The sequence below is a fragment of the Anas platyrhynchos genome, chromosome 1 (genome assembly GCF_047663525.1).
Source record: "Anas platyrhynchos isolate ZD024472 breed Pekin duck chromosome 1, IASCAAS_PekinDuck_T2T, whole genome shotgun sequence".
Lineage (NCBI taxonomy): Eukaryota > Metazoa > Chordata > Aves > Anseriformes > Anatidae > Anas > Anas platyrhynchos.
In genome coordinates, this window is record NC_092587.1 from 73159192 (window position 1) to 73184099 (window position 24908).

The following is a 24908-nucleotide window of genomic DNA, read 5'->3' on the forward strand; positions in this document are numbered from 1 at the left end:
TAGGTGCTGTCCTGTTCAATACTGAAAATAAAAATGCTGTGAGTAAAGGTCACTTCTGAAGTGTAATGCTACGTTACGAAGGCTACCACTTCACTCAAATTTATTAGGCACAATAATAATGATTAGAACCTGATTTTGAAGAGACTTACAGTAAAACACTAGTCAGGCATTACCTTGACATGCCACTTTGTATGACTACTAGAAATGGGTCAACTTCCTTTCTTTTTTTTTTTTTTTTTTTTACTAGGAATAATGACTAATATTACTATACGCAATGTATATATGCAATGTGCATGTAATGCACCCTTGCAAGCTGGTACCAAACACCTAGGGCCCTTTACAAATGCTTAACCATGTGCATTTAATACCATTTGGCCTGCCCTAAGTCATCCATGTGTGCACTGGACCTATGAGAGACATCTACCTCCTCCACTGAAAGCTGGAGACAGGCTAGGGAAATTTTAGCTGGCACTGGAGTCCTATATTTAAGGAATTGTATCAAGCTCCCATTCTTTTTAGGAAACAAATAATTAGCTAAAAGCTCTGTTTGGTTTATGGATTTCTTTCCTGCCACGTCTCATGTTTTCAAATAAATAAATAAATAGATAAAACTAATGTGATGATGGAACAGAGTGCACCCTTACCAAGTTCATTGATAATATAGATGTGGAAGGAGTGGCTGATAGGCCAGAGATCATGTTGCTGCCATCCAGAGGGACCTGGACAGGCTGGAGAAATGGGCTGACAGGAACCTCATACAGTTTGCAAAGTCTTGTCCCTAAGGAGGGACAACCCCATGTACATGTACATGCTGGGGCTGCCCAGCTGGAGAGCATCTTGGCAGAAAAGGACCTGGGTGTCCTGGTAGATACCAAGTTGGATGTGAGCCAGCAGTGTGCATTTGCCACAAAGAAGGTAATGGTATCTGGCATTAGGTAAAGTATTGCCAGTGGGTCAAGGGAGGAGATCCTTCCCCTCTCCTCAGCACTGGTGAGACCACACTGTGTCCAGCTCTGGCCTCCCCGGTAGAAGAGAATTAGACATGCTGGAAAGAATCCAACAAAAGATCATTAAGATGAAATGACTGGAGCCTCTCTTACATGAGGAAAGGATGCGAAAGCTGGGGTTGTTTAGTACAGAGAACTGAAGGCTCAGATGGGAATTTTAATGTCTGTAAATACCTGAATGGGAAATGCAAAGAAGACAAAGCATATATATATATACTGTGCTTACCTTATATTAGAGCTTAGGTTCATCTCAACTAATTTTAGGAATGAAGCTGAGGTATGAGAAAGGAGGATAGCTTCTGCAGGGTCTACAATCCATAGAGATAGAGGCAAGTAGAGAGAGGAACTTACAGAGGGTGATTCATATGCCACAGGGCCTACCACAACAAAAAAACTATAAATCAGTTAAAATATTGGCAGTGTGTGGAGCCATGTGGCCATGGGCTTTTCTTCTGCAAGCCTTTACAGATGAACAGGAAGTCACGTGCAGGTGGTTAAGGCCCATGCTGGAAGGGATTGCTGTGCTGCTCCTCTGCATGCTTGATTAGCTCTGGCAAACTGAGATGCTTGCAAAGCTTCTAGTTCAGAGCTGTTTATAACCATTAGGTCTCCAGCAATCTTACCACAAAGATGTAACTGTGCTGTGCCAGGCACCACGCAGCAAGCAGCCTTGAATCTGCATTCTAAGGATATGTATGGGAGAGCATTTCTATTTATTTGTTTATTTATTTTCAGGGAAAATGATGGTGAAATCATTGTGACATTCTTCAGAAAAAAATGTTCTCAGAGATGTAATAAACACTTCACATGAAAATTTAATAAAGAAGACCTGTAAGAACTTCCAGGAGTAGCAATATTTCTATTAGTTCTATATCATTGCAAATTCAGAGTTGTTCAGATCTGTTATACTGTTTTGTACTTACTATTTATGGCAAAATAATCCTTATCAAAGAATTACCTTTACAGTGGAAAAGCAATTTTTTGTCAGTAACTGTGACTGTAAATCAAGTGTCATCAAACTTTTATTGCAGTTTTTATATAGGCTTTTTGTTTTTATGAAGTCATCACAGGAAAATCAAACATGAACATTGTTAAGTCTTTGTGGTTATCTGTATATTTAGTGTGTGCAGTATGAAAATGTTTCCCTGAATAATTTTGGGTTTCTTGCATGAAGGGTATTTCTTCTCATCACTTAAAAGAAATAATAATCAGAACCACAGCAATAATAACAGTCAAAAACCATGCTAAATGTTTTAGTATTAAATGTTACGAAATTGAAAGTTCTGAAATGTTAACATTTTTCAGAAATCAAAGAAAAATATTTAAGCTTAACCAATGAAAAATTACAGTTTATTGCATACATAAAACACAAGTAACTTACAAAGCCAATATTTTTCTTTGTTTTACAGTATTGTCTGCACATTTTCGGGTCTGCGAGCCATATACAGACTACAAAGGTCGCTACCACTTCGGTTTTCACTGCCCCCGTCTTTCTGACAATAAATCTTACATCTTTTGCTGTCACCATAACAACACAGTATTTAAATACTGCTGCAATGAGACAGAATTTCAGACTGTTATGCAGATGAACTTAACAGGGAATGCAGATGGATATATGCATAAGTAAGTATGAGTACATGAGTTTTTAAAGTGCTCTTCACTAAACTGTTCATGGTCTAGTAACATAGTCTGAGGTGTACTTAATGATGGAAGCAATTAGAATAATTACATACACACAGAAACTTGCTTACAGAACGCCTAAAAGAAAAGGATATTTAGCTTTGCTATTGTTGTTTTGACACTTCCCATAAACATTGCTAGGACAGTATGTATGTAAAAGTTGCATTTAAATGTAAGAAATAGAGAGTTACATATAAAAGTTACAAATGAAGTGTCTCTCCCCAACCTCAGTCTTATCCAAACTGTATTTAAAGGAATATCAGTAAAAGAAAAAAAAAACAAAAACTCAAAACTAAATGCAGAAAAGTATTTGCTTATATGCCAACACCATGTGGTCTTCCTGCCTGTTACCTGAGATACTTCCATGTTGTTCTGAGACCTATCCTCCAAGTTAAGTATCACCGATTTTTGTCCTAAGGAACTAATATGTAGCAAGCAGATGTTTGTTACTGATTACCTATTTATAATGGCTAAATATTCACTTGTGATCTGTATCCTATTTCTTATTTGATATTCAGGCCACACTAATCCACTGTTATTTCTTTTGATTCAGAGGGCAAATTCCAGCTGATGGAATTCCCTGTAAAACCCCAGGGTCAAGTTCTGATCTTTCTGCCTTCCCCTGCCAGTTTATTCTTGTATCCAGCCCCCCCAGGGCAAGAAAGGGGTGGATTAAAAACAACTGGAATTCCAGTCTATTGATTTTTTGATTACTACAGGGATTTCAGTGTTTTCTTCTGTGGAGCCAAACTTGGTCAGTGTGTTTCATTCATATGAAACAAGGTGCAAGTCTGCTAGGAGATTATGGTGCTGGAATACTGATGTTGGCTCTTCAGCTCACTGTGTACAACTGCAGCCAGCAGCAGCCAGCTCAGTGTCAGCAAACTGTTGTCTTCCTTAACAACCACCTCTCATACAGTTCTGCCTAGCAAAGTTTGAATCTTGTATAGATGTAAAAATCGCATACTCTAATTTCACAGGTGTTAGTGGCAATCACGTAGTATAAAGAAACCTGTATCATGTGTAGTATAAAAGAGTTAGGACTGCAAAATATCCCCTGGCATGTACTACCTTTCTCTGCTACCTGCCTTCTCTGTTTGTGTGCCTACTCACTTGTGTACATGTACAGACATGCACCTGCACCCACAAAAGTAAACAAGTAGAGCTGTTCATATTATAGGGCTATTGTGTGTGAGCAGTTCATCAATGGGAAAGAAGGCTATTTGGTATTCTATGGATTACAGTATCTAATTTTAATTTAAGTACTTAGAGCCTAATGTGTGTGTTATTTTAGTTATAATCAAGCTATCATTTTTTGTAAGTCATCTCAAGTGAAAGAGAAAACTACCTATGTATATGTCTTTATTGTCAAAAGTCATTGTTGTGAGCCACCTTCAGATTTATTCCCACATATGTCTTCAGTCCAGAATTTCCTGTGGACGTTAGCTACATGCTGATCTTTTGTGAAGATAGGTGAAAACATGTTAAATACAATAAAAAGCTTTTGGAGATGTAATTTAGAGAAGTGCCAGAGTGGAACCAGTATTCCCCTTGTGTAAGTTCCTGAAATATTACCTCTGATAATTCCATCAGGGCCAGGAAAATGAAGGGAAGCTAACTTTCTATTTAAAACTCCTCCAGTGTAGTGAGAGGGAGAGAGAGATCATCATCCTGAGCTCACTGAGATTGGTAGAAGACTTCCTAATAATGTTAACATGCTGTGGAGGGGCCAAAAAATGTGAAGCCTAGATGCCTACATTAAGACCATTGTAATGAGCATCTTAATACACTCTGACTTTATTTAACATGTAAAATAATTTAACTTCATCTGGATTCTAATACATCTAGGATTCACTTTACTGTTAGAAAGTCAGCTATTTATTTAGATCTAATTTCACACACCACTGAAAAAAGCTTCTAGTGGAACTGTGGCTGTGGTTGCACTGTGGCTGGGGAGAATAATTTAGGATATGGGAATAGCAATGAACTGAAAAAATGTATATAGTTGTAAGGGAAGAGTGATTCGATATCATTATTTGATTTATTTTTCTCCATAGCCAGTCTTGTGATCATCAAGACATACCTCTTGTTTTATCATACATTTGATGGGGGGAAAAAAATGAAGTCACAGGTAACTTCTTTGTCACAGTGCAGATGAAAAAACACATTCGTCTTCTACAGTCATACAGTGTAACTGTAGCCAGATTTATTTACATTATTTCCATTACCATAACTAAAGATTCCCCTGTTTTGGTAACTGCAGAATACTGGGCTATTATATCTTTGCAATCATGCAAACTAATCAGTTTATAATATTTTTGAATGTGAACAATTCATTTAGTATTAAATACAGAAATACCAATGATGTCTAACAGACTAAAAAAAAAGTTCTGCCATCGAAAGTATTTTTCCATAAAACTATCTAATAAATTACTTAATCGGTCTTAAAAATAGTATTTACTTAAATCTTGTATTCATATTCTCTCTGTTTTTCTATTATGCAAGTTCTGATGGGTATCAGCAGATACGATGGGTATTAGCAGGGATCCTTAATCTGATCCTTAATCTGATACATTATGGCAGTCTGTAATACATCCATGTTTTTCCTTATCTCTCATTCCTGTTTTCACAGAATCACAGAATCATTTAGGTTGGAAGAGACCTCCAAGATCACCTAGTCCAATGTCTGACCTAACACTAACAAGTCCTCCACTAAACCATATCACTGAGCTATCACTAAGTTTTCCAGGGTTGACTGTCTTTTGCACATCACATTACAACATTGCACCAAAACCAATGTAAGGACGATCTTTCTCCGTATACAGCATGTCCTCTGCAGAGCCTATGTTTGCTTAAGTATCGCCCAGAAAATCATCTTTACAAGAAAGCAAAGCTAAATAAATAAATGTATATTTTTTTTTCGATTCCACTACCAATTGTTCCAAAAAGATATAATTTAGTTGGGAAGACTTCTTAGGTGCTACAGTAGTGGATTATACAGGAAAATGTAAGATGGAACAAAGATCTTTAGGTATTTTCTTTTTTAATAAAAATAAAAGAGAGAAAAATTCTAATTAAAGTGTACATGTAAAAAATATAAAGGTTTCCTCAGTGATAGAAGTACCAATGCATTTCCAAGGATGTAAGCTCATATTTGCTTGGGGCAACACTTAAAATGTATTACTACATTTTAACTATGTATTACTACATAGTAACAGCCCCATTTGAGAATAGGGAAAGAAGCAGTTTCCATGGCCATCTGCCCACATTTAAACTGCAGCTGTAAGAATGCTACTCACAATTGTTTTGACTTGTTGTTGTTTCTTTGTGTTTTGTTTTGTGTTGTTTTTTTTTAAGCCTGAATTCCCAAATGAATTATTTTCTGTTCATATACAGCATATAAAAAACTAGCAAACTCTTCCAAAACAAAGCTTAGTCCTAACCAGCTTGTCATCTCTATCAAAAAGTCAATGAATTAGATGGAAGGAGTCATATAGGTAAAAATAATAATAAAATAATCTATCCATTTTCATTTGTCTGTAGAGGTGTCAGAGAAATCTGAGTAGGATTCTATATATGGAATAGGATGAGATGGGTAGAAAATGTATTTATTTTTCTCCAAGAGCCCAATTCAAGGTTTCCTAAAGTCAGAGCAAATCTTGATGTTTACACAAGTAGGCTCTGTATCAAGTGTCTACCATACACACATTGTATTTTTGTAAAAGCTGAAGTATCTTGAAATAATGAGCCACTAAGCTTTTCTGACATACCTATGAATTATCCTCTCTCACTAAGCTAGAAAAAAATTATCATGCAACTCTACTCCAGATATTGCTTTTGTATTGTTGGTCATGCAACAGCAGAGGACTGGGCAACATGGCTGTGGAAGTAGTTTTCAGTGTTACATTGCAAAGCATTGTGTTGAACCTAAAGAGAAGCTCCAAAGTGACTGACTGAGAGGGCAGGAGAACTGGGAGGCAAGGCCAACCAAACTTTTCAGCTGGGGAAGGGGAGGAGGATACACAACCACACCAAAAAAATCTTACTATATTTGATTGTCCGAGCAAAGGAGCAAACCCCAGTAATTTGAATCCCGACAGATTTGGAATCCACTCACACTTCATTTTTTAATTGAAATGAAACTTCTGCACAGATGTACAGAAAAAATCGTCTGTAAGATGAAATTTTTACTGTTAAATTATTCAGTTCAATGAAATCACAGAATCACAGAATTTCTAGGTTGGAAGAGACCTCAAGATCATCGAGTCCAACCTCTGACCTAATGCTAACAGTCCCCACTAAACCATATCCCTAAGCTCTACATCTAAACATCTTTTAAAGACTTCCAGGGATGGTGACTCCACCACTTCCCTAGGCAGCCTGTTCCAATGTCTAACAAGAGATGAGAGCATGTCTAGGTGCTTTGATTCCCAGTTCTTTGCTGTGTCTCTGGCCCTACTTTTATTCAGTGATACAGAAGAAAGGTTGTTTATTTTCTAATTAAGGCATCTTCATAATTTGTAGGGAAGTTTTAATTTTTAATGTGATTAGTAAGTATCAGCAAAATTAGTACTTTCTACCATGTTAATACTTTGAGAAACAAAATATATCAAAGTATGGCATTTCCCTTTGTATACAAAACATACTACTTATTAATTTTGCTTGTGATTTTTCACAAGGCACCTTTGACAGTGCTGTAGTGCCACTGTCTGTTATTTTCAATAAAGAAGTCTTTCATTTTTGTACTTGTGAGAAACAGATGTTATTTAGAAGGAACAGATTTAAATTGGAACTCTCAAAATAGCTTAAATTTTCACTAGCCAATGTTTGTTGGGTAAAAGTAGATGCCTAAAATACAAAAGAATTCTTCTGAGGTAACTGAAAGAAATGTTTCTGCCTCTCAAATTGCTGCCAAAACAAAAAATAACGTTTTTTCCAATATTTACTATGGATCAAATACAGCACACCTATTCCTAACATGCATTGGTATTAGTAATGAATAGGAACAGGATTTGTCACAGCAGATTTCTTCCTGACTTCTCTGGCTTTCACTTTTATTTATATTAGCAGAAGATAGAGAATTTTACTCCAGTAGGAGTAAACCCACTGAAAATGAAGAGTACCACTATTGAGAAGCCTAGCTTAACCAAACCCACTTACAGTTCCAAGTGCTTTGGACTGAAAGGATTTCAATGCATGTCAAAAGCCTACCCACTGTTGTTTGAATTTAGGCATGCAGGTACAGGTCTTTAGCAGAGGCAAAGACTCTTGAATTAAGAGTTTTCAGAATCACTACATTTTGTCTACTTCTAATCCTCCTAGAAACTTACTGAAAAGTTTGAAAATCCTAGGCTAGAATGAATGATCATAAAGTGAGACAGAAAGGGCCCATTAACAGCTCTCATTACTCACAGTTGTTTGCTATGGAACCACATTTAATCTAAGCATTTTATATCAGTGTAGTGGAAGAATCATTCACTGGAGAGGAAAATCAGTTTCATTAATTGCTGACAGGCAGCAACACAAATTAAAATTCTGTTTTCTTATCTGATCTCTTGCTTCAAATGCTGATTATATTTATAAAATGGAAGATCTGTATAAAAGTTTAAATGGAAGTGAAAGTTCGAAGCAGAGACTTGAAAAGTTTTAGGTTTTAAAAGGTTTGGAACATATTTTGAAATCGTCAATATATCTTTCTGGCTTATATCTATAATGTGTGTTCTCAGGCTTTTTTCCTCTTGGAGCACTTTAGTTTTCATCAATGTTCTGATAAAACAGTTCCCTCAAAGTCTGTGAAAGAGCAGTGTTGAACATGTGTTCAGTCGTATTCAGGTTCAAATAGATGGGGGCTGCCTGTTGATATGCTTAGATGTCATTTTCCCCCAAGATTGTCTTCCTAATGATACTTTTTATTAGTATCCCTTCTGCTTGCTCTTGTTTTTATAGTCTCTACTACACATTATTTCCACATAAGCTCTTAGGTCTAGATCGGCCTTCTTTCTCTGCACACGTAACAATTTCATTCTTACTTGTTTCTTCGCATCTCTGTTCTGGTCTCCTCTTCCCCACTCACAGAATTTCCAATTCAAACTACGTTTATAACTAGTAATCTTTTTTTTTTTCTTTTAAGAATATTGCATCAGTAGCTTTAGCGTTTTTCCCTTTTTTGATCTCTGTACTGTTGATCCCTTATACCTTTTCTTCTTTTCTTTACCCTCTAGTAACTTTACTCACCTGTCTTAGCTACAAAGCTCTATGCACCATGCCGGCAGCTGATAATTTTCACTGCCTTTACCCATATGTACCTTATAGCTACACCAACATGAATGTACAAACATAGTACGCATTTTCTTTCTTATTGAATGCATTATATAATACAGTTTTGTCCATATTCTTCCTTCCTAAACTGAGCATGAGCTAACCAATGGATCTTTAGCAGTTGCTCTTGAAAGTCTCTTCTGCAACCAGCAATTATTAGTCATAAAATTCAGAGCAAATCCAAACATGGTAAACAGCTTTTAAGACAAGGGGTTTATAATGCTTGTCAGCAGTGAATGTTTCAATAGTAGAAGCACCCTTAGGTTCAATGATTACAGCATATTTTCATATTGTTAATCCTCACTCATATAAATGCCCTGTTGCTTCAAGAAGGGTGGCTCTCTGAGAGAGAATTTGCAGAATAAAACATAGAATAAGACCCATCAAACATTTGTTTATCAATGGGCTCACTTAAAGCATCAAAGTTAATCACATACCACGTTTATATATATGTACACAGATGAGAGAGAAATAAAAATGTTTGCAGGGTGGGGGCCTTCATTTTTAAAAGCCTCCCATATCATGCATACAGCAGTATTTAGACAGATTAAAATAATAGATAATATTTTACGACATTCGTTAAAACAAAATTTTGGTATCATTCATCTGTATATTATTTTTACATAATTAGTGGAACAAAGAACCTTTACTATAATGACCACTATACATATTACATTACTTTTTTGTTTTGCCTTTGTTATTTTCACAGCAACTACAGTGCACTGTTAGGGGTGTGGATCTATGGCTTTTTTGTGGTGATATTGCTGGTACTGGACCTTTTATATTACTCTTCAATGAACTATGATATTTGCAAACTTTACCTGGCACGGTGGGGAATCCAGGGAAAGTGGATGACACAAGGACAGAGCCAATGGATTAACCCTGCTCAGGATCCAAGCCAAGTACAGACACAGCCTCAAACGTCACAGACAGTACATACTTTAAAAGGAGATGCTTTAAGCCCACCTCTGGTATCTTTTCAGAGTACATCTGCCTGGTAAGTATGTTAAGCCATTCTGTGATGTATTTTTTGACTCTCTTGTTTTGTAGTTTAACCAATCATCTCCATTTGGAAGTTTCTACAAATTCAGGCTGAGTTACACCATTTGAGAACCTAGCAGATAGTTCTTTATATTGTGAATTGTCTTACATAATTACTGCTTAGGAGTGATTTCTTATTCTGGGGTATTTTAAATTATCTTTTAATGTTGTTGTCTCAGAGAAATAGGTGCTGCCATTTTTCAGTGGTAAAGAGTTTTACTACACTTAGACAACATCCTTGTCTCCAAATTGAAGAGAAGTGATTTGAAGGGTGGACAGTTCAGTGGATAAGAATTGGCTGGATAGCCACACCCAGAGAGTGGTGGTGAAGGTCTCTTTGTCCAGGTGGATGCCGGTGACAACTGGTGTCCCTCAGGAGTCCATCTTGGGACTGGTAGTGTTTGACATCTTCGTAAATGACGTAGACAATGGAACTGAGCACACTCCTAGCACATTCGCAGATGACACCAAGCTGAGTGGTGCAGTTGGCACTATATGGGTAAGGGATGCCATCTAGGACCTGGATAGACTTGAGAAGTGAGCACACATGAACCTCATGAAGTTCATCAAGGCCAATTGGAAGGTGCTGCATCTGGGTTGGAACAATCCCTAAGTACAGACTGAGGGATGAATTAATTGAGAGCAGCCCTATGGAGAGGGACCTGGGGGTACTGTTGGATGAAACACTGGACATAAGCTGGCAATGTGCACTTGTAGTCCTGAAGGCCAACTGTATCCTGGGCTGCAACAGCAGAGGAGTGGCCAGCAGGTGAAGGGAGGTGATTCTGCCCTTCTACTCTGCCTTCATGAGGTCCCATCTAGAAATACTGCATCCAGCTTTGTGGCCCCCAGCACAAGAAGGACATAGACCCATTAGAGGAGGTCCAGAGGAGGGCAACAAGGATCACCAGAGGACTAGATCACCACTCCTATGAAGAAGGCTGAGAGAGTTGGGGATGTTCAGCCTGGAGAAAAGAAGGTTCTTGCCCCATTAAAGGGAGCTTATAAGACAGACTATTTACAAGGGCATGTACTGATAGGACAAGGGGTATTGGTTTTAAACTAAAAGACGGGAGGTTTAATGTTGTGGTTTAACCCAGCTGGCAGCTAAGCACCACACAGCCATTCGCTCACCCTCCCCACTCCCTCTCTGGGATGGGGGACAGAATCAGGAAAATGAAGCCTGTGGGTTGAGATAGAGACAGTTTATTAGGACAGAAAATAAAGGAAAATAATAATAATAGTGATAATAGTAATACTACTAATAATGAGTACAAAGAAGTGATGCACAGTGCAATTGCTCACCACCCACTGACCGATGCCCAGCATATTCCCAAGCAGCTGGTCCCCCCACCCCAGCTAGCCATCCCTATATATTGTTCAGCATGATACCAGATGGTATGGAATACCCCTTTGGCCAGTTTGGGTCAGCTCTCCTGGGTCTGTCCCCTCCCAGCTCCCGCTGCACTCCCAGCCTGCCCGCTGGCAGGACAGTGTGAGAAGCTGAAGTCCTTGGCTTAGTGTAAGCACTGCTCTGCAACAATTAAAGCATCAGTGTGTTATCAACATTATTCTCATCCTAAATCTAAAACACAGCACCATGCCAGCTACCAGCAGGAAAAATAACTCTATCCTACCTGAAACCAGGACATTTAGTTTAAGGAAGAAATTCTCCACTCAGAGAGTGGCAAGGCACCGGCAGAGACTTCCCAGAGAATCTGTGGATGCCCCATTCCTGGTGGTGTTGAAGGCAAGGTTGGATGGGGCTTTGGGCAACCTAGTCTGGTGGGAGGTGTCCCTGCCCATGGCAGGGAGGTTGGAATTAAGTGGTTCTAAAGGTCCCTTTCAACTCAAGCCATTCTGTGATTCTGCTCTATGGTAAAAATAAATTACAAATCTTTGTTTCTGCATCAACCATCATAAAGTTAATTTTCATTTGGTACCAAAGACAATTTGCTGTGTGTATCTACGTGTCTGTTGGTCTGGTTTTAAAAGACTGTATAAATATCAACAGTGCAATAACTTCAATGTGAGAAGTCACCAATACACACCATTTGTGGCATGAGTCACAGAAGCAATATGAAAACCAGGTTAGTTTTTTATATGCATAGCTGAAAAAGCATACCTGAATCTCAATTGACAGAATGACACAAGTAAGCTACTGTAAAGTTAAATGCAACCAAAACAAAACAAAAGAAAAAAAAAAAAAAACATGCCTAATGGGAGACAGATTCAGGAGTAGCAAGAACATAAATAGAAGAAATTGAGGACTGATAACCATGGGACAAAATGTCATTGAATGATTTTTGCCTGTTTTTTACCAAAGAAAACAGAATCAAAGGAAGACAGACAAATAAACCAATATTCTGAATGAGGCGTCAAAAGAGGCAGGTGATTTTTTTCATGGTAAGAAGAGTTTTCTAGACTTGTCCTGAAGGGAAAGGGTGAAAAGTCACCAGTGCAATTTAGAAGTGTTCCAGAGGGCTAGACACCGAGATTTGGCAAAATTAAGTGATCCAAGAATGAGCAGAGTGAAAAAGATGACAGCAGTTCCTGAAGCTATAGAGCATATAAAGACAGTGTTGGTCTTGATCTGAAACCTTTGGATAGCACTCTTTTGTAAAAAAGGATATTAGCAGTAGTCCTTTTATTTCATAACTTGCTCTTTAGTTTTAACAGAAAATCTAGAGCAAAAAAGTTTTTTTGTGATAGAAAAGGTAATGATAGTATGACCAAGGAAAAGGATCAGTGAGAGAGGAACTCATTTGATGTAGCAGTCAGTACTGACTGAATATATTCAGTGCAGCTCAGACTTAAAGGACCATTATATTACAGCAGATGGTGTCCAAATGGAAGAGTCCCAATAACGCTCCATAAGGTAGATACTTGCTTGTACTTAGTTATAAGCATTCTTCTTTTCCTCTTCTTCCTCTTCCCTTCTTTTTTCCTTCTTCCAGTCCCTGCAGCTTTTTGCACATGGAATTCCCAGTCTTTAGTTGGAATTGCCGTATAGCTTAAAACCAACATTTGTAATACAGTATTGGTGGTTTAGCTTCATACTTATGTGTGTATACAAAAATGTGATACCTTTATTTTATATTTGTGTTTATATATTTAAAATATTAGGCATGGCTATATGGCTTGTTCTGCCATACTATTACAAATCAAAGGAAACTCTCCAGTAATTTTTGAAGGATTCTTAATCAATTTCCATTCCTGACTTTTGCTGTTCTTTTTCTGTGCTTCTTTTTGAAACATTAAGTGGGGATTGTATGTTAGGATCAGGTGAGCATGCTCCTTTTCCTGTGTTTGCAGGAGATGAGCATTGATAAATCGCTGTTATAACTTTCACCACTTCCCCACCGCACTGTGTGCCTATGTTCCCAACAGCTCCCATAATATTATTTTTTTTTCTTAATTCCTTTCATTGCTCAATGAAAGAAATAAGTAGATGTCTCCTTAGCAAATCCATGTTTACCCCTTGTATTCTGGCACATAAGATACTACAGGAAATGCCATATTTTGAAGTTTATAACCTGCTACTTTTGAAACTTACAACCTTTCAACTAAGTGCATAGATGTTGTGGTGGCTTTATGCTGCTGGGCAGCTGAGCTCCACCACAAGTGCCCTCTCACTCCCCCTTCTCAGGAGAAGAAAGGAAGAAAAAAACATGTGGGACAGAAAAAAAATAAAAGGCTTATGGATTGAGATAAGGGTAATTTAATTAAAGGGAAAAGAAAGAGGGGGAAAAAAAGCCACACGGAAGCACAGAGAAGAAAAAAAAAACACTTCCTATCAACAAGCAACATTCGGCTATGTCCCAGGAAGCAGGGCCTCTATACACGTAGTGGTTGTTTGGGAGGAGAGACATCTTCATAACAAGAGCACCCCCTCTCCTTCCCCTTCCCCAGCTTTTATTGCTGTGTGGCACCACTTGGTATGGCATATCCCTTTGGTTGGTTTAGGTGAGCTGCCCTGGTATGTCCCCTCCCCACCCCTTGCCCATCCCCAGCCTGCTGGCTTTGGGGGCTGGAGGGAGTCTTGGTGCTGTAGGGCACAGCACAGCACAGCAATAGACAAAACACTGGTGCAATATCAGGGTTGTTTGTGGTTTGATACCAATGCTGTTCTACCTACAGGTGCAGAACACTGCACTTGTATATGGGCTGCTGTGGGGGAAATTAATTCCATCCCAGCCAGACCCAGCACAGGTGTCTCAAAAACGCAGTAGGCAGTGGTGATCGTAGGCAAGGTGATTAGCATGTGGAAGAGGCTTTTGAGTAAAGAGGTCTTTCAGAAAAATAGACTTGTGTACTACAGCAAGTGCTAAGACAGTAGGGAGTAAGAGTAGGTTCCCTGGCTATTTATTTCTCCATTAGATAATCTGCAGGTTATATACATGGAAAATATGGTAATTTTGCAATATACATGTATATATATAAATTAAGTTTAACTTTCATTTAGAGTCTGTTTCTGCTGCAGTCTATATTTGATGAATGACCTTAGTAGCGTCTTCTCAAAATTCAATCATGCTGTTAGTGAAGAAGTGCAGTGGAGTTAAAGGATTTATCATTTTCACCACTGTCTTTAAGATTGCTCAATTATTCGCATTTTGTTGTTTTCCATTTTATACTTGAACTTCCATTATTGCAGATAATGCAATAATGGAAGCCTCTTGAACTGCTTTGGTAACAGCAAGACTCCAGTTATAAAATCAACTTTTCAGTTTGTGTTCACATTTTTGAAGTGTCTTAAACCTATCCCTGCTTTTCCAGTCACAGAGAAAATGTGTGTTTTTCTTTAGCATCTCACAAACACGCTTACATATATATGGGTGGTGTCATGCCATAAGAGCAGCTCCAGATTACAGATGGGCTTTCTTTCAATTCAAAAAAAACAGGAAAATAGAAAATAGATTTTTTAATCCTGTGAGATATGAATATATCCCAGGGCATAAAAACTTAAATACTGTTTAAAACATTTTGCAAAAAAGTTCACAAGTTTTCATGATAACAAAAGTTGTCAGTTACTAGCTTCCTGTACTACATTTATCATAATACAGTTAGAAAAAAAAATCTAGAAGACAGTACATTGTGATAATGGGGAAGTGATTCTTGTATATCAAGAATCAAAGCAGCACTCTATTGCAGTCTCCTATTGCAGAGGACTGAAAGTGTAAGAAAGCATCTCAGAACAAAGTCAGGATTAACCTATGATTTGTAAAGTAGTTTGGGATCTTCCTGGATTAAAAAAACGATGTAAGTGCTTAATATTTCATCATTTTCTTTCTTGTTCTAGTTTAAATGCTGTGGCGGCTAGCAAATGTGACGTCCATCTACAAGAAGGGCTGGAAGGTAGACCCGGGAAACTATAGGCCTGTTAGTTTGACCTCAGTGCCAGGGAAGCTCATGGAGCAGATTATCTTGAGTGTCATCATGTGGCACTTGCAGGGCAACCAGGCGATCAGGCCCAGTCAGCATGGGTTTATGAAAGGCAGGTCCTGCTTGATGAACCTGATCTCCTTCTATGACAAAGTGACGTGCTTAGTGGATGAGGGAAAGGCTGTGGATGTAGTCTACCTTGACTTTAGTAAGGCTTTGGACACCGTTTCCCTTAACATTCTCCTCAAGAAACTGGCTCTTGGCTTGGACTGGTGTACGCTTCGTTGGGTTTCAAACTGGCTGGATAGCTGGGCCCAAAGAGTTTTGGTGAATGGAGCTAAATCCAGTTGAAGGCTAGGACCAACATAACTGTAAAAACATAAGAAGCTTAAAAACTAAAACAAAACTAGGGAAATCGCTTTCTGCTCCTGGAAGAGCCAGATCATGAAACTGGCTTTGCACTGTGTATCCCTTTTCCTGCCTGGACTCTTACGTGATGTCGGGGCAGGAGACCAGCAAAACGGATGGGAGACTTGGAAGCAAGCACCTCAAATTCCTTAATGCTCCAATTTTTGTTTACTTGCCACTACACTATAATTATGGAAATAAATGGAAAGGTTTAATTTTGAATTTCACAATTTTAATTTAAACAATTCAAGATACATAAATAAGTGCTTTCTTTGTTGTTTTTAGAAATTCACTACTGATGTGAAGACAATATGCAAAGCTTCTGCCCACTTCAGTCTGAATCCCAGCAAACCTTCTAAATGTTGATAGGCACTGCTTCTTCTGTTGATACATAAATAACATATGTGGTTCATTTCATGCCTATTCTCTTTTTCCTTTTGTTCTGTAATAGACCCAATAATGCAACATTTATTTCTTCACATTCATGTAAACTGCAGATTCATTGGATATGAGATGATCGATATTCCCTATGTAGTTATTTCTCAGCCTGTCCATCAACCTGGGACTGTCATATTCATCAACTTTATGAAAGTCTTTCCTTTAAATGAACTGTACAGTTAAAGTGATTTAACTATCTTAAATGTGGTAATGAATTGTCAGAAAACATCAATTAGTAGAAAAGTGAGTAGTTAAATGGAAAGCTGAAAGTTATTGATAAATGAACTCTTCGTGCTGAGAAATGAAAGCTAGTCAAAATACTGGAAACCAATTCTGAACAACTTCCATATTTAAATTTTCTCTTATATTTTGAGTAGATTTTCTTGCAGCCAGATCCTTAGCTTATCTAGATAATAACAGATCGGGAGTGTAGCACTGCTGAAGTAGCAGATAGCATTTAATTCATGTGAAATTAGAAGAAATCAGTTAAGACTGCAATTTTACTGTATAATGTAACAACACTATAGTGTCATATACAGGAATGAGTATGACATCGCAAGTTTTATCAACAAAACCCATCATTTCTCTCGCAGCAAACGCCACTTAATTTTAAAGACGGTTAGAGCTATTTGGATAGTTCTTTCGCCTACCCCTTACCTTCACCTTGGAGTCAGATGCGCAACAGCACATACACTTTTCATACATTTTATATATGCACTGAGAAATAAAATGACAAGGTTATTCTGAAGCTTCTTGCATAGATTCTGAAGTATCACAGAGAAACTTTAAAGCATCCCCAAGCACTTTTCAAATAAGCTGAGTACAACTTCTGAGCTTCAAGGAAAAGTACTCACATATATATATTCATGCCTCAGTCTGTCCGTTTCACACTTCAAAGGTGTCCAGGCTGGGTGATTTGAACTTCATATCTGCATTCAAAAATCCAGTTCAGGTGCTCAGAGTCACCCTTGATTTAGATCTGTAAATACAAATGTAGCTGAAAATCAGCTTAGCTGCATTTGACATATTGTTAAGAGCAGCTGTATCTGGGAAATGCAAGAAGGAGAGAGTTGCTCCCATACTTGTATTGAATTATGCAACCTCAGCTGAGTTAAACTTTGACTGGCAGAGAGCAAAACTTATTGCTAATAAAATGCAATTAATTGCTTTTAGTTTTCTAGAGTCTAAATAAGGCAGATGGACAAGAAAGTGAGAGGGATAATCAACAGCTTCAGCTAATGACTTTGCAGGTGGCAGAAGAGATGAAAGGGAAAGTGGCAAGGACCTGGCGTTACTGATCCAGACAGGAAAGCCTTCCTGCATTCATAGAAAGTTGCAGCAGGATTTCTGAGTAGGAAATTTGGCATAACTTACCAGATTTCAGAAATGAAAGAAAATATATCTTGAAAAATTAAAGGAGGGGGGAGGTGGAAGGAAATGATGGACAGAATATTATCAATCTTAAATAGGCTACACCCCAGAAAACTACTAAAAACCTGCAAAATTACTATATATGTACACTATGTGTTTTTAACAGAAGTGAGAATGAAGAAGAAGAAAGCAAAAATCCAGTGGAAATAAGAGCCTATGAATTAAAATCCCATTGCTGTTAGTGTCTGGGAAAGTCAACTCCAGCATATATTTTAGTTATGAAGAAACAGATAACTTACCTCCTAACTCAATGAGGAACAAGCAAGTAGTACAGCTGAAGGTCATGTACTGACCAGTTCATATCTCAGAATTATTACTAAACAACACCTGTATGTAATAATTCTTTTATAGAGTTGCAGAAGATCTGTTCTAGTATGCTAACATGTCTGCATGAAATAATGGCACACTGTAGAATTCCAAACAATAATCATAAAAAGCTGATGTGATGATGCTGAATCTATGACCGTACATGGTAACAATGTCAGACAATTATTTGCAGTGACAGCTGAGTTCACAGATCTCCCACATCATTACTTTAATTGCTACTGTTCCCCGATTAGATCATGATGCAGCAAGCAATTAGGCATTTCATCAGAAAAGCGATAAAGCATGTTTATATGACCTTGGTTTTATAATGATCTTTCACTGCACAGTTTAAGAAAAGGCCAGCAATTAGACACAGTCAGTTTGTTCATCATTAGGAAAGTATCAGATAAATGGTTGTTTAAGTCTCAAAAGCAAAATAGATCAAAAAGCATTGAAATTTGGGGAACATTAGAGTCATTTTACTGTCCATTAGGTCAGGAGAGAACACACCAATCAGGAAACCATTTTCAAGAACTGAAAATGTTATGGAGAAGTTACATGACCAACATTGTCATAAATATATGTACACAGGTATCTGTAACCATAATTGTAAAGAAAATCTATTCACTGAAAAAAAAAAAAAAAGAAAGAAAGAAAAAAAAAAAGCCTCTGAAAAGACTTTGAAGTCAACTGTAAAATGTTTCTTGGAAATCCCAAATGCTAGGGAGGTGAACACAAATTTAAGACATTAAACAGAAGGATGACAAATGCAGCTCAAACAATTAAAAATGCCACTAATGGCAATGTCCAATGGCAGGCGTTGACATGGTCCCAAAACAGAACAAGTAGGCAAGCCTGAGACGTAGTACTTTAAACATCAGAGAAGACAGGCTAGTCAGCACAATTACATAGCCTACACAGAGCAGCAACACAGGAATAATTGGTTGAAAGTGGGCACACAGCTTAAACTACAGGAACCTATGTAAAAAGTAGCTATGTGTGAAATAAATAGACCAGCTCACTTTACATCCTGGTAGGGTAATCTGTTTCCTGCTGTTTGTGAGTGCTGGTAACCTGTACTTACGCTCCAAAGAGCCTGAAAGATGGAATAGTGGTGGAGACATGGCCATTTACAGCAAATGTTAAAAGCAGCGATGGAAAGGTGTTTGCTCAGAGGTTCATGCAATCACTTTGCAGAACAGTGATTGATGGGCTTAAATCTAAAATGGTGCAAGGTCTGCCTGCAGTTTTCCTGAAGGATGGATGCTCTAGCACATAGCTGAGTAGTTTATGCACAAAGGAGTCTTCATAGTTAAGGGAGCTTTGTCTGTGATAATAGTGGTGAGTCATACCACTGAGGTGGATTTGCATTAGAGCAATTCTTTGCAGTCATTAAAGTGATGCTGCTCTGAGAGCTGAAACACAGTGAACAGCCTGCCTCCTTCCTGTTGAAAAACATTACTAGCACATAGCAGCATGTGGAAAAGTAGTTGCAGTGAGTTTCATCAGAAATTATAGTAAATTAGTTAAAGTCATTAAGTATATTCTAGGATGATTAGTGATACAGATTTTAATCAGTCATGCAGACAAGGGCGGCAAGATATTTTCCATTGCATTCCCAACTTCTCAGCTCTTAGAAGTGATACATCATTGGGAGCTGATGATCACAGTACCTTTCATCAGTATTATACTAGCAGGTCATCACAATCACAGTTCCACCTAAAATATTCTAAAGAAATTCTGATTGGAAAGCAGCCAGAATTCACCCTTTCTGATCACCAAAAAACTCTCACTGACTGAAGCTAATATAACTGATACCATCTACAAAAAATGCTTGCTTAATTTAATTTTTTAGACATTTTGAAGAAAATTGTATGGGGGGCTGTGGGTTGACTTTTTCTTTTTTACTATTCAGTGAAGCCTCTCAAAGCTCAGAGTAAGAATGGTGTTCCAGCTAAAAAGAGCCCCACTGTTTGCTTGCACTACTAAAAGAAGATAAAAATGTGGATGAATTTTTGTAAATGTTTTAAGAATACAAACAAATTGTGATGCTATTGAAACCAAAAATAAATTTGGTTCATCATTTGCCAGCTGTCGCTCAGGTTGACTCTTCTCTTTTCCTTGGAAATACGTAAAGTAAAAGGAACTCACAGTGAAAATACCTGAAGCAGTCCAACAACTATTCCAAATACTTAACTTGAGTATATCCACAAGATGATGCTAGCAGAAATGGGGCAGGTTTTGGAGGGGTTACAGACAAGTAAAGTAACAGAAAAAGGGCTTGCACAGCATTAGGATAGTGACAAAAGTAATCCACATCTTCCCATTTTAAGTCCCAATCTTCCAGTGCTTGTTGCATGGGAAATCTCTGTCTCATTTTCTTAGTTCCTTTATTCCATTTAGATTAGTGCAAACATGGTCTGGAAAGCTTTAGAAAACAAAAATAATGAAAAACTAAGGAACTGTCTGGCATTTATCCTATCTTTCTTAAAGTCAGTTCTCATGACTACTGGCTATAGCTGGAGTTACATTCTGCTCCTATATGTTAGAGAAGTAAATAAATACTTGATAGTCTGAGATGTATTTATCTTCATAGTGCTTATGTACATTTTGTTATTTCAGTTTGAGAGATGAGGCAGAAAAGCTTACCTGTTGCAGAGGGCCCTGCTGGAAGTATTTGACAAGAGCAGGAAACTGGCCCAGCCCTCTCCCCCCAGGCTGCAGTTTCCAGGGGATCAGACCTCCTTGAAAACTGGGAGGCAGTAAGCCTGGGATAGTGGAGGTGAGCAGAAGGCTTTAGATTAGGGCTCCAACAGTCCAAGTGCAATGTGCTCTACACACAAACATAAGCGAACACTGATTTCTCCAACTGGGCTTTGTTCCTCACCTGACATGATGTGAGGAAATGCCATGGCAGCACACTGAGTAGGTTTGCTTGCGCAGTGCAGTACATGATCTAGTGCTTTGGCAAGGTTCTAAGAGACTGCCAGAGAGGAGACAAAGGGGTCATGAAAGGATTTACAAACTGCTGCCACTCCATGCAGTTTCTACATGTCACTCCCTTAGTTCCATAAAGTGTTACAAAGATTAGCCATATGACAAACTATAATATGGCTCTTAAAGACAGAGCATACTGCTCTTTGCTTTGGTGTCTGAAATTTAGAACACCTTACCTGGGCAGCAATGCTCCTGCCTCACAGCTCCGAGGTCACACATTTTGTATTATGTAGTAGAAACAGCGGAGATAAGGTACACGGTAAAAGCACATCACCTGCCTGACTGTTCAGTTGTAGGTACTGCTGGTAGAGTATCCTGGAACCATCTAAGATACTGGAATACATTAGGCAACTACACACCATGTATTTCCTATGCTGTGTGATAGCTAAGCAAGCTAATTATATTATTGAGTATATAAAGATGGAGATGCTAATTATAAGAGATGCTAATTAGTGAGTTGTTATCTCACTAGCAGTGGTGAGAATGCTGGAGGGAAACATCAGCTTCACTAGTGCCCATGGCAGAAAACACTGTAATGGCAGATGCAAAGGCATTCAGAAAAGAGCTGCAGAGCTTGTTTGACTTTTGGAAAGTCTGATAAACTGTGAGAAGTTTAAACTCAAGGATAAAAGAACATTAAAAAGCAAATTGATCCCAGTCTCTAAATTCTCTGTGAGGAGATTTCAGATAATGGAGGGCTGTAGCAAACAAAGAAAAGAAAAAAAAACCAATACCTGGTACATCAATTTATACATGTACAAATCTAGACTGGCGATAAAGAGCAGGATTAACCTCCGTCAATTTAGCCATCTGAAATTCGGGCATCTACTCCAAGCAAGTTATTTAGGCGTCCCCACTAACACACTGAGAGAGGTGTTTCCACAGGGCTATTCAAACCACCTCTGTTAGGATGGATTGAATCACTTGGATGCCTCGCTGTCTTGGTTTTGTTGTTGGTCAGTATGTTGAAGATGACCTTATACACATCACTGACATTGAACCAGCTGAAGTTTGCATGTGTGTGTGTTCATTGCACTGAAGATTTTTTTCAAGGTTGGTCATAGTCCAAGGAAATGTCTTGAGATGCACCAGAATACTCTTTATGTGTCATTGTAAAGCTAGGCCTGATGGCTTCTGGAATATAAGCAAGAACCACAGCCTAGGAATGTAGGACTGCACAGGAGGCTAAGCAGAGGACCCTAAGCTGAACTGTTCTTTGAAATCTGGGTTAGCTGGGGAATATGTGAGGCTGGGTTCCCAGAAGACTCGTACCAACATCAGTTTTTCTAGCATTGCATTTTCATCAGACTTACAGAGTAGTCAGAAAACAGGGGGCCACAGCTGCACATCAAAATCACACAATGTTTTTTCCAATGGTTCCCTCCACTATTTGGGAACATGGGGGACAAACATGTCCTTCCTTCTCTCCGCCTCTTCCAATAAATGCTTGATAATGCAGCTGCCGCATAATAGCTGCTGATGCCAGTGGGACTACATGGTGGTTGCATAATCAGACCAAAGAATGGAAATCTCTGGGCAAATTCTCATCTCACCTGCGAAATCCTCATCTCTACTGCTCTGTGGGAACAGAAAGCTGATGGTCATAGGAGGGCTGAGAAGGTGAGGATTATTTTTGTGTGTAGCTGGCTTCTGATTTTTTATTTACAAGTGTTGTAAGATTGTAGTGGACACAAGAACATTGACACAGTGCATCAGGATTCTCCGTTGCAGTGTGTGCATATGATACTTGTTGAATTATTCATTGTGAATTATTACTTCCTTTCCGCCTATAATATTAGAGTGCACAGCTGAAAACCACAGTCATCACTGGTCAACTGCAAAACATAAATATCTGTCATGAAAAAATGAGCATGCATTGGATCCACAATACAAACATGTGCATCCACAAACAAGTGAATAAATAATGAATAACATGGAACTAACAGAGAATAACCACCAGCTGGCCTTAATAAATGCTCAAAACAAAAATCTCCATGATTCATAAATTATCATTCAAACCAAACGATACCAAGTAGAATACCTCCTCCAGATGACGCCAAGCACACACTGTTCTTTTTTCTCTGCACTCAAGAAATGCTCTTCAGTAGGGCTCACACACTGCCACTAACCCATGCACAAGGCGCCTGTTGCAGCTAAAGGAAATTTTGCAGCCCAGTGTCTAGATGCAGCCCTGGGACAACACAAAAATAATAAACCAGTCACAGTTCTAGCACTGAAGCTGAAGCATGTTTCTTTGTGAAGCTGGCAGTACATCTCAGGTAACCAGAAAAGAGAAATTGCTTTCTTCCCTCCTTCACTCTGCTAAAATTAGCCAGGGTCCTTGGCTTCTTCTCCTTCCAAACCTCCACTTCTCCCATGGCTTTTTATGTAGGAAGAGACATTCTGCACAGAACTCTCTAACATTCCTTCCAGCATGTGGTACTGCTCAGGTGTGGGCCTTGCAGGTGTTACTAACTGCTCCTAACTACAAATAAAGATAAAAATTATTTATTGCTAAGGTCATTATGTGCAGAGAAATATGAACTGCAACAGGAGGCCAAACACATAACCATGTTACACTGCAACAGCTTTGCTTTTTTTTTTTTTTTTTTAATTGTTGCCACAATTGTTCCATTAATGTTAAAAAGCTGTTCTGTGTTCTTAGTTTGAAGCGTCTTCAGACATTTATTAAAACAAAATAGTTTTAGGTTTCATACTGCTGGAAAAGCCACACAAATGGCTGAAGAAAAGAAAAATCCTACAGAAAAAGAACAGTTACAGGCAACATGATGACACCATATTTCATCCTACATTGAAATCCGTCTCTCAACACAGAAATTACTATGTATTTTTTCTTGAGCTCTGAATCAGAAAGCTAGCCTTCTTGGTACTGAAAAGTGAAAGCAGAAAACAAGGCTTTTGGGTAAAAGAAATAACTATTTCAAGAAATACAATTTTTCCATATGCCATTAATAAGCCTTTTTTTTCAAGAAATGAAAGAATATCCTGCATGGTGCTGAGAGAATTAAAAAATCTGATTTAACTGAGAGTAAATGTAAGACCCTGGGTTAAACCACAGGTTTGGGGATTGAAATTCAAGTGCAGAAATAGACTTTTCCCCCTAAATCGACTATTCGGCAGCTGGAACAAGTTCAGCCTCTGGCAAGCCTACAGGAAGTAGCATAGGCGTATTGTTTCAGCTCTGCTGGAGGAAGAAGCAGCTATTCTAGAATGCCTTTAATATAGAGGAGAAAAAAAAAAAAAAAAAGGAAAGGAAAGTGGAAAGGGAAAGGGAAGAGGAAAGGGAAGGGAAAGGGGGAGGGGAAGAGGAAGGGAAAGGGGGAGGGGAAGGGGAAGGGGAAGGGGAAGGAGAAGAGGGAGGGGGAAGAGGGAGGGGGAAGGAGAGGAATGTAGGTGGCGTTATCCTCTGTTGGCCTTCAGGACGTGCTAGGCGGCAATTTTAAAAGGAGAGATTTGCCTGATGTCAAGGTGGCAAAGAGCACTGAGGCAAAAAGAGCTGTAATATAAGGAGCAGGCTATTCACCTGACAAAGGTTAGCTCACTTTGGTATAGCTCAGTCCATCTTTCTTGAATTTTAGAAAAAAAAATAAGCTACATCTATCTTGCCTGTGTACAGTTATGTGTAGAATCTGGTAGAGTACATGTATATACAGAAACCGAGGGCCCAACAAATATGAATTATAAATAATAGGTAAAAATATTACGTGATACACAGCTGTATATACAAATACATGCGTGCACTTGCACCCCTATGCACATACCTACACTCTTCCACATGACCACATTTTTCCTTCACATGGTATGTTTTCTGCACAGCTCAATTTACTTCAAGTTGAAAACCATACACTTCGTCCTGTATTTTAAAGCTAGCATTTGGCT

The 24908-nt window shown here is 38.5% G+C and overlaps 1 protein-coding gene and 1 long non-coding RNA gene across 19 annotated transcripts in view; one reads left to right on the forward strand and one right to left on the reverse strand.

The window, feature by feature from the left end:
* SHISAL1 (shisa like 1) overlaps positions 1–24908 on the forward strand; it is a 95538-nt gene that overhangs the window by 49874 nt on the left and 20756 nt on the right. For 10 of the 13 annotated variants that reach the window (XR_011810886.1, XM_038173345.2, XM_038173347.2 and 7 more), the window contains 2 exons: positions 2417–2630; positions 9715–10002. Coding sequence is in view for 12 of the 13 variants with exons in the window: in XM_038173345.2 (XP_038029273.1) it covers positions 2417–2630; positions 9715–10002 (502 nt within the window). In the remaining variant the exon portion in view is untranslated. Of the gene's footprint in view, positions 1–2416; positions 2631–9714; positions 10003–10225; positions 10359–15345; positions 16318–24908 lie in introns of those variants that run through there. The other 3 variants (XM_072041579.1, XM_027450087.3, XM_027450086.3) reach the window with 3 other exon arrangements.
* The window catches only part of LOC119715614 (uncharacterized), a 160581-nt gene that overhangs the window by 30603 nt on the left and 105070 nt on the right, over positions 1–24908 (reverse strand). For 5 of the 6 annotated variants that reach the window (XR_011810901.1, XR_011810897.1, XR_011810894.1 and 2 more), the window contains one exon: positions 17129–17253. This is a non-coding gene — a long non-coding RNA (uncharacterized lncRNA). Of the gene's footprint in view, positions 1–16037; positions 16218–17128; positions 17254–24908 lie in introns of those variants that run through there. The other variant, XR_011810899.1, reaches the window with a different exon arrangement.